Raw genomic sequence first — 10095 nt, forward strand, 5'->3', positions numbered from 1 at the left:
ACCTTAAGGAATACAGTAACTCGCTTACAGGAGATTCGCGAGTATTTCGATGGACTTACCTCCCGTACCAGAAGGGGGATGAACCGTTGAAGTCGACTCGGGCCACGACTCCTATGTCATGTACGAACCCGAGGGGCCGAGACGATATTGTAATCGTCGTCCTTCCCTGCAAACAGTTTGTATATAATTTATTTATTTATTTTTCTATATAACCCTTCCGTAGGGTTTAAAATTAAAATAAATTGTCCAAAGTCCAGTCCAAAGAAAAGAAATACAAATAATAATAATAATAATTATAAAATAAAATAAAAATGTAAAGTCTCTAAAAAAAATAATTCTCTTTTTTTTTCTCTCTTTTTTCTTTATTTTTTTTCTTTGTCTTTTTTCCTTCTCTTTTAGCTTTAAGATTTGATTCCAAGGTCTTTAGTATCCAACTTAAAACCTGTAATACAAAGACACAACCAAAGATACGTAAAGAGAACAAATGGAATAATAAAAAAAATCTAAAAATTCTACCTAAGCACAAATCCGCGTCGGCGGCGCCAAAATGATTAATGATTTTTATGGGGTTGTAGTAATGAGGTTCAAACTCTCGGACTTGTGAAGATTAAATTTAAAGATTTAATAAAATTATATATACAAAAATATTAACAATGGGCGCGAGAGGTAACCAAGACACTAGATTCCACTATTATGCAAAATTGAATGATAAATATTTCAAAACTCTATTCAATTCTTAAGTCATCTTTTATCTTTAATTCACTATCAATCATACAGATTCTCAAACATTATCTTAAGCATAGATTATCAAGAGATTAAACCAAGCATAACCTATCAAACTGAATAACAAATAATTAAGACAATCATTCAAACAATTTAAAACTCTGTAAAAGCAGCGATTAGGTAAATTATATAATTAAATGAAATAGTTACCCATTTATGTTGCGTGAATAACTTCCTCCATTGCCTTGGTTACGAGAGAATTAGCTCATCATAGTATAAATGCTCTCAAAATAATTTATTATGGCTCAAAAATGGTTTACAAATGATGAGAAGAAGAGAAAATGGTGTAAACAGCTAATGTGCGACCCACAGGAAGCGTCATACAAAAACGATACATATGAAATGTTGTAGTCTTTGGGAAACTACGACCCACACTCCACTGTCGCTGTCACTGTTGAAGAACGCCAGTCTCTTACAGTCTATTGTTCTTCGTGTTCATCTTCATGCAGCAGCAGAAACAGAGTTTTGTTAAACTCTGATTTCGTCTTCTCTAGCTCTCCCTAGCTCCCAAAACTCTCGACCCTCTTTCTCTGACCTCCAAGGACTCTATTTAAACCCGAAGCATGCATCGAATCTCCTCCATAACTCCACAAATCCTCGGCAGTGAAAGAAAATATTTTCGGATATTTTCTTTCCTGTTTTAGCTTTTCACGCGTTTTCTCTGGTCCAGCACGCTCCAATTCAATTACACATGATCCAACAGGTTGCTCGATGCATGAAACACGAGCAGAACACACACAAAATCTTCCAGAAGTCGTAGAGAAACTCTTCTGCATGTGTTTTACCTGTTTTGAGCCCGTGAATTGGCTAGCCAATTATAGCCAAATTTGAGCTAAGAGAACACTCACAACATCTTTTCCATGTTAAATCACAACTTCTCACCAATTTTCAGCGATTGAATCGCACTAGAACACCTTCATTTTGCTGATTGAAAATCTGTCAGGAGTGAAAATGGTTTTCCCGCCAAAACACGAATTTGAATGTTGAAGATGATATGCCCCCTATCCTGAACTGGGGTGCGAATATCAGATGCCTTGGGGGTGACCTGGGGTGCCCCTTAGTAATTAGGTTACCCCTTATCCAAAAGCGAGAGTCCGAATAACACTTGTCCTCCGGGTGCCAAAATCAACTTTTCGAGCCGAATTTTTCAAAAATGTTTATTTCCTAAAAATACATAAAAACACAATATTAGTACAAAAATAGAGTTCCAACAATACAGACATTGAGGACAAAGTAGACACAAAAATGTGTCTATCATATCCATGCCATATTTTAGAGCTCTAGTTACATCAATGGTCAAAAGAACCTCCAGATTCTTTTCATCTTCATATCTTCATAAGCTTTTCTGGCTTCTTGAAAGATTCCAGATGGTTTGATGATGTTACTCATATTAGGAATGATATGTCTTGGGACTCTTTTTAGCAGAACCCAAATCCTTACTCTGTAGAAATTTTGCTTCATCAATAAAATCAGGTCCAGCATGTGGAACTTCAGTGAGCACTATAAGTTTGTCAAAAATCCCTCTAGTACCTCCTTTTCTATGAACTTTGTAATCTTCTATGCTGCCAAGCTTGATGGAGTAATAGTTTCTTCTTTTCCTCCAAAGATATACTTCAGCATTCCTCCTAAGCTCCCAATCTGAGTTGATGAATCTTGAAATAGTTCTAGTATCATGAGATATTTTGCTACAATATCTTCCAATGAAGACCCATTTTCAATCTTCTTTCTTTTTAGGTAGAGTATTCTTAGCATTGATAAAGACTTTGGGAAATAGGTCTTCAGGAATGTTTAATGATGAGTTCATTTGTTCAACCAGGTTTTCCACTTGATCTATGGGTTTAGTTCCTGATGAAGATTCCATGAAAGTAGTTGTAGTGGTTTTGGTGGTGGTGTTGATGGTATAGAGAGTGATGTTGTGTGTAGACTAAGACTAAGAACTTTAATTTGAATTCTGAGGTGTAGGTAAGTTGTGTACTTAAGGTACAGGTTGTTTTTTAGTTGTAGGTGATAGGGTTGTTGCTTAATAGTCCAAGAATGAACCGAAATGAAGTACAAATACCATGTGCTAGCTTTGCGGTTCCAGTCCCGGTGCTGCTTAGTCTTGCTGACTATTGACTGCTGGCGAACCTTGAGATAACGACCTGTCAAGAAACCAATTTCTAGTGCAATACATGTTATGATAATGATAATGGTTATTTGGCCCATGCAATCTATTTATGGTAATGAAATCTAAATTATTGGCCAGCTTACACCTATGTGTTGACAAATGATAATGAAATTTAGCTTGCACCAGTATTATAATAGTACAATTGTTTTCCTCTTGAGTGGGCCTATATAGAATGGTATAAAGGCTATAAAGAATAAAAGATGATCAAAAGGGTTAGCAATACTGAGTGTTATATACGAATGTTGTCTATTGGCTTTGTAAGTTGGCTCGGGAGAGTCTAAGATCGGTTCAGGGAGCCAATCTGCTGTGAGATTTGATCGACCCAGGTGAGTATTGGGCTGAGTCGAGCTCGTGAGGATGGAACGTGCGAAATGTTGAGCAGTTATTTGAGCCGAGCTTGTCAAAATGCCAAGTGTAGTGCAAGCCTTACTCCAGTCTCCATCTGTCAAAAATTTCAAAAGTGGATTAATTAGCCTTAAGTTAGAGCAGTAAATCTTCATAGGTTGTAGGTACTGATTCCCTTGTTGCGGGATATTTGAAATGACAGGGATAAGATTAGGAGTGTTGGAGACGGAAGATATTTCTCTTTGGGAACCGTCGCCACTTAATGGTGAGAAGACCCAACACCAAGCGATGGAATGCTTTATAAATGTCTCTGCTAGAGATAAGAAGAGTTCCAGTTTCTTTTTTAGATCTTCCCCAAATTCGTTATCGATATTGTTGAGGAGCCATCCAATCCAATCACAATGTCTGATGATGACGAGAAAGTTGATCGAAAGGGCAAACAGAAGATGATTGAGGTGTTGAACCGAGAATTCACTGGTATCCGCGAGAACATAGTATTACTCGATTGCCCTATGGGGTTGCCTTTCTACAAGGTTGTGAATCCCCTGGTTACGAAGAAAATTTCTCTTGGTATTTGGATGATCTGCAACATAATGTTGAAGTGAAGATCGAGGAGTGTTTGCAAGAAGACGGACCACCAGGGATTGTGCATGAGTTGTTGATGGATTCTCCAGTAGAGCGACTTCGCCAGCACATCAATCAACCAAAGCCTACTCCCATTAATCAGGTACTAGTAACCCATTTGATGATTTGGAGACCGGAGTTGGTATTGGAAGCAATAATCAACATGCACCATAAGCGATTGGGCAGAGGTCTTCTAGGGTGGATAGTGGTACTGAAAGGTGTTATGTTACTGGTACTCCCATGTCGTCTGAACATCCTCAGATGGGTTCTAGAGATTAATGGGTTTTGTATGCTTTTCATCCCAAATTTGGTTCCTTTGAGGTTCATGAGGGCGTTGTTGTTGTGGCCGATCGATTCTTGGTATCTGGCTCTTGAGTCGAGTTGGATTTCAGCCCATTACTCTTGATGCTGAAGAGATGTTTATGGTGCGTCAGATGGATAGTCAACCTTGACGCAGTGATGAGCCCATGCGCTTTCCGATAATGATTCTCTTTGTCCATCCACTGGTAGGATAGGTCGTGCAATTTTTGCAGGTTTTGAGAATCCAGGTACCAATCCAACCACCGATCCAGCCGCGGATCCAAATTATCCTGAGTTTGATCCTGAGATGAATGTACTTGCTGCTTCAATGGATGTGCCTATGGATACTCCAAGTGAGGATGCTGCTGGTGGTATGATTCCAATGGTGAGTATCATTCTCCAGAACCAGTGAGGCGGTCTGCTGAGCCTAGAGTTTATATGACTCGTAGCCGGACTAGGAGCGTTGGCCAGGGGACCGGAGCAAGATTCGTCTCTTCCCTCAGTAAGAGTATGCATAATCTTTCTCGTTTATCTTCAATCTTATGTTTGGACTGTGTTCTGAAATTGGGTTTGGGTTGAGGGTTGTTTTTGGTATGGGTATTGCACTTTTTAAAGTTTGAGCGGTTATATTTGATGGTTGTAATTTGCTTTGAACAATTTCGGTTTTTGTTTTGTTGATTTCTTTTGTATGGGTATTTGTGATTTTCAAATATGGTTATTCTAGTATTATTTTGTCGAGGATGAATGTGATTGTTATTGAAGTGAAATTGATGGGGTATACTCTGATGAAATCTAGCATAATTCCTCGTGAACTGATTTGAATGAGTGTTATGGATAGATACAGAAGAGGGGAAGGGTTTTGATGTAGTGCAATCAATAGAATTAAGCAAGAATTGGGAGAAAGTAGTAAGGATTTCCATCCAATGTAGGCTTATGTTGTAGGGGTTAGATAGATCTAATTTGATTATGGTGGTGTTTCTAACAATGGGTTTAGTGATTTTATCATTCAGAGTAGTTCTGTATATAGTGATGATGCTAGTGACTGTGGAGACATTAGTGAAAGCAGTAGTGATTGTAATTCCTGTGTTTACTGTAATTTTTGTGATGTTTGATATGCCAGAAACGCCCGTGGGATTTGGGTAGTTCATGAGATTCAGACGAGATTTGAAAGAAAAAACAGGTTTAGAAATGATTAGAGTTCACGAAAAGCGAAGAAAGAAAGAAGAAGAGAATAAGAGACAGCCCTGTATTGGCAAACACACCAAACGATGCTCACAAAATTTCCCAATAAATCATCCGAGTTTTGACATTTCATAAAGTCTCCTCAAAACCTCAACTCTCATTCTCTCTCTCTCATGAGTGCCTGCTCCTGGGTAAAAGTCACTCAGTAGGCAGTTGCATGCCACCTTCACGGAGGTTTCAGAGGGGCTTCCACTTTACAGGCATTTTTTTTTTAATGATATTAAAACTCCAAACACCAACAACAAGAAAAGGTCCTAGAGAGAAAGAATAGCAGCTTTTAACTTTCGGTAAAATATTGGCAGGCCAATACTTGGGAGGAAACAACTCTTTAAGTTTTTCAAATGCCATATTGTAATCAAACTATCTGCAAATATATATTTTTTTTGTTTTTCTTAATTGGGTTCTCAGAGAATCTGCTGTGTGTTAAAATTTGATTGATTATCAGTGAGATCTAGCATTGAAATTAGCATATTGCTTGAAGATTCCAAGTTATTTCTCACTTCCAGAAGTGGGTTTTACTGATTTTTGCAGAAGATAACTCCATTTCTGCAAAATAAAAAAATAACTACCATTTCTTCTATTCTTTAGCTTCTTCAACTTCTCTGCCTGGGTATTGCGGAGAAGATTCAAGTTCATTCTCTGTAACATTTTGCGTTAAGTGGAGAATTTCTTAGCCGAAAATCCATATAGAAGTAAGTGGAATTCTTCTCATTTTTAAACATTTCACCATATTTACAGCTTTGAAATCTGTTATCAAAAAAGATTATGCAACCTCAGTGGAAAACCAAGACGGAACAATTTGGATTAACCCAAGAAAAACTGTCCCTTTGAAAAACCATGTCTTCAAAACCCAAGAGAAAAATTACCAAACAAACTTTCACCCCTCCATTCCAATCTTGAAACCCTCAAACACCAAACAGAGACACAAACATTACACTGGGAATCCAAATTTAGAAAATCCTGATTTATTTTTTTGCTTTTCTCTGGCGCCGAAAATCTAGCTCATACAGTCTTGTCTCTAAACCCCCTTTAATTTAATTTGTTCAATTTTCCCAAAATAGCTTCAAACAAGTGACGTTAACATTCTTCTTCTTCTTCTTCTTCTTCTTCCATGGCTATGGGTTTTAATAAAATGCTCAGATTCCTGTCTTTGAAACACCTACTCATGTTATCAATGGCATTAAATCTAAGCTTATTGTTAAGTAGATTGATTGCTGAGAGTGAGAGTTTAAGATTCAAGATACAAGAAGATGAAAAATCACAAGAAAGAGGAGGAAATGATCATTATTGTCTTGTTTGGGGTACTAGAGATAATACATGTGATACTAGTACCTCAGACCAATCTACTGCGCATGTTAGCAAAAATACATCTCCTCCTGCTGCACTGGCTGAGGATATTGAAGTCGAGAAGGCGATCCAACCAGATTCTGTCATCATTAATCTTGATCAGTAAGTTGATTATTAACAAAATACAAAATTTCAAAATCTTATACTTTCATTTTCTCTCTGGATTTTGTTATCTTTTCCCATGTTTTTTCCCCGCTTAATCATCTTTCTTCTTGTTGTTTGTTCTAATGTGCGCCTGATAGTCCAATAACAAAGATACTGGACTTGCCCATGAGGTGGGTCCAAACCCATAATGCTTAAATCAACAGTACTAGTAGTAGTAATCAGGGAAAGTGCGCGACACTAAAATGAGCCACGAGGTTATAGTTTGCAAACCAGCACTTGGTGTAACTTGCACGATGCTGATGCTGTGGTGGTCGACTTAGGTACCAAAGACTTCTAAAAACGTAATATCGAATGAGTTGGATTACGAGATTACGTTGCTGTAGTGTGGATAATCATGATTTTGGTATGTATTATTAGACAAAAGAAAAGTAGAAAACAACTTCTTTTTAGGTAGAAGAAAGAAAACGAAAGTATAATGTGAGTCATTTCAGTTTCATTATGGCATGCTTGGGAATTATCTCCATGAGGTTCATACCCATTTGATGTTCCCGTGCACAGAGCACCACATTGGGCATGAATATCCAACGGCTAGACCACAAACTAAGGTATATTCCCTTCTAGTATGTGTAGCGAATGACATAAAATACTAACGATTAATGCCACACCCCGGAGACCCACTTTTATCGCTTCTATGGCTGAGCTTTCGAAGAATCATACTTCAAATATTGATTCCTGGCTTGATAGTTGGGAAATAGATTTTGCTGGCTTGTTCTCTTTTTTGTTGGCTTTTCTTCCTGGCTTCACATGTTAGAAGTGAGACAGGGAAAACAAAGCAAGAAACATAGGTGAGGAAACCCGGAAATGTTGCGAATAAAAAATGAGTTAGCAGATATTTGTTTGTAAAATATAATTTCACGTTACACCCATCAATGTGGTCACATGGAGATTCCATTTTAATATTTTCTTCACAATTGGTTAAATCTTTGTTTTACCTTTCAACCCAAAATAGTAAAGAAAGTGTCCACGAACATATTTCGTAACTGCATTTATATGGCTATGTATGTACATTAACGTGAGTTCTCTTTCAAATGCAGTGGTGATCCAACTATGTATGAGCAGTTTTGGGAAAAAACAGGAGAGAAAGCTACAATTGTCATACCTGGATGGCAATCATTGAGCTATTTCTCCGACATAAGCAATGTATGCTGGTTCCTGGAGCCAGAATTTGCTGGTGAGGTCCGAAGACTTCACAAATTGGTAGGCAATGCCAATACAGATGACCGACACATTGTCGTAGGGACAGGTTCTACTCAGCTCTATATGGCCGCTCTCTATGCTCTTGCTCCTACCGATACATCAAAACAACCAATCAGTGTGGTTTCTGCTGCTCCATTCTACTCTGTAAGTTTCTTTCAGTCTGTCATTTGACTTCACTATACATACCAACAAACAACTCTCTGGTTAATGAACCAAAATGACGACTATCGTTCACTTATCTTTTCAGGCTCTTATCATGCTTAGAAACCTCTGATCTTGTTTACCTTGCTTCTTGCAGTCATATCCCCTTATGACAGATTTTTTGAAGTCAGGGTTGTATAAGTGGGGAGGTGATGCTTATACTTTCAACGGAGAGGAACCTTATATTGAACTCATCACTTCCCCAAACAACCCTGATGGTTTCACCCGAAAACCGGTCGTGAATGGAACTGGTGGTATTTTGGTTCATGATCTCGCATATTATTGGCCACAATATACTCCTATTACATCTCAGTTAGACCACGAGCTACTGTTGTTTACCGTATCCAAAAGCACTGGGCATGCAGGGACACGTATTGGGTAAGCTCATACGAGTTCTCTATTTTCAGTGGGCCCACTTTAAAGATCAATGTCTGAACAAAACTCTGAGGTGGAGTTGACGAGATTTGCATTTGTTTTCTAATTCAAGATATTTCCCGTTTATTTTTCCTAAATGTTTTATAGGTGGGCATTAGTGAAGGACAAAAATATCGCTCAAAAAATGACCAAATTCATAGAGCTGAATACAATTGGAGTCTCGAAGGATTCACAGCTTCGAGCTGCAAAAATCCTTGGAGCTGTATCTGATAGTTGCACAGACTCTTCAGATTCTGAGAGCTTCTTTGAATTTGGCCGTCGTCTCATGACCCAAAGATGGAAGCAACTGAGACATGCTGTCAGAACTAGCGGGCTGTTTAGCCTTCCGGAGTTCACGTCTGATTTTTGCAACTATTATGAAAAATATTCTGAACTGCATCCTGGTAACGACATCTTAAACAATTTATATTCTTCAAATATGTCAGTAGTTAGCACAGGAAAGTGATTTGTGAATTACTAAAGAAATTTTTGAATTTGTTTTTCTTGTTATGCAGCTTTTGCTTGGTTAAGATGTGAAGGGGATATAGAGGACTGCGAAAAATTCCTAAGAGATCATAAGATCATCACAAGAAGTGGAAAGCATTTTGGTAGGGATATTAAGTTTGTAAGGGTGAGCATGTTGGATAGAGACAAGAATTTTGGCCTCTTTGTGGAGAGGTTGTCAAATATCACATCTGAAAATAAATTTCCCTAATTAAAAATAAAATTTCATTCAAATGTGAGTATTGTGTTTATAATGATATAACAACAACTTTAAAGGTAGAAGTAAAAGTACTGCTAACCAGCCCTTGGACACTGGGTGCACAGAAAAATTATACATAATCACTTCTAAAGACTTTGTGTTATGGATGTCCAACTTTCAGCGCCAAAACCGTGGCCTAAAGTCCACATTCAAGCTCCCAATGGTTTGGCTCTGGAGAATTTACTTTTTACGCCAAACCATTTGGCGCTTTAAACCTCAGCCATGAGATTTTGTGTTAGATATTAAAATCTAATGGTTATATTTTTGATTCATGCTGACATGTCGATGGTTGAAAATTGAATCTTGGGTGTCCACGACACTAAGCCTGGCTGCCTAAGGTGGTCTGAGCTAACAAAAGGAAAGCACAGCATAACAAGTCCTGTCCCCTGGTCTCGGTGTTTATTATTTGAAATATCAGGGCATCCATTGGAAAAATGAAAGTGGCAATGAAAGACTTGTAATAAGAGTAAGAAATGAAGCGCTTTTCTATGTTGTCTGCTCCAAACGCCTTCAGCTTCACTAATCACAACTCCATTTGCATGTGCTA

General features: G+C 38.0%; 1 protein-coding gene across 1 annotated transcript; it reads left to right on the plus strand.

Moving 5' to 3' along the window:
* Window positions 1-5234: 5234 nt before the first annotated feature.
* On the plus strand, window positions 5235-9523 carry LOC113300134 (tryptophan aminotransferase-related protein 2-like). The gene is made up of 5 exons (XM_026549322.1): window positions 5235-6910; window positions 8008-8314; window positions 8469-8749; window positions 8894-9189; window positions 9301-9523. The coding sequence occupies exons 1-5, from the start codon at window positions 6573-6575 to the stop codon at window positions 9498-9500; spliced, it is 1422 nt and encodes a 473-aa protein (XP_026405107.1). The 5' UTR covers window positions 5235-6572; the 3' UTR covers window positions 9501-9523.
* The last annotated feature ends 572 nt before the right edge of the window (window positions 9524-10095 follow it).

This window comes from Papaver somniferum, chromosome 7 (genome assembly GCF_003573695.1).
Source record: "Papaver somniferum cultivar HN1 chromosome 7, ASM357369v1, whole genome shotgun sequence".
Lineage (NCBI taxonomy): Eukaryota > Viridiplantae > Streptophyta > Magnoliopsida > Ranunculales > Papaveraceae > Papaver > Papaver somniferum.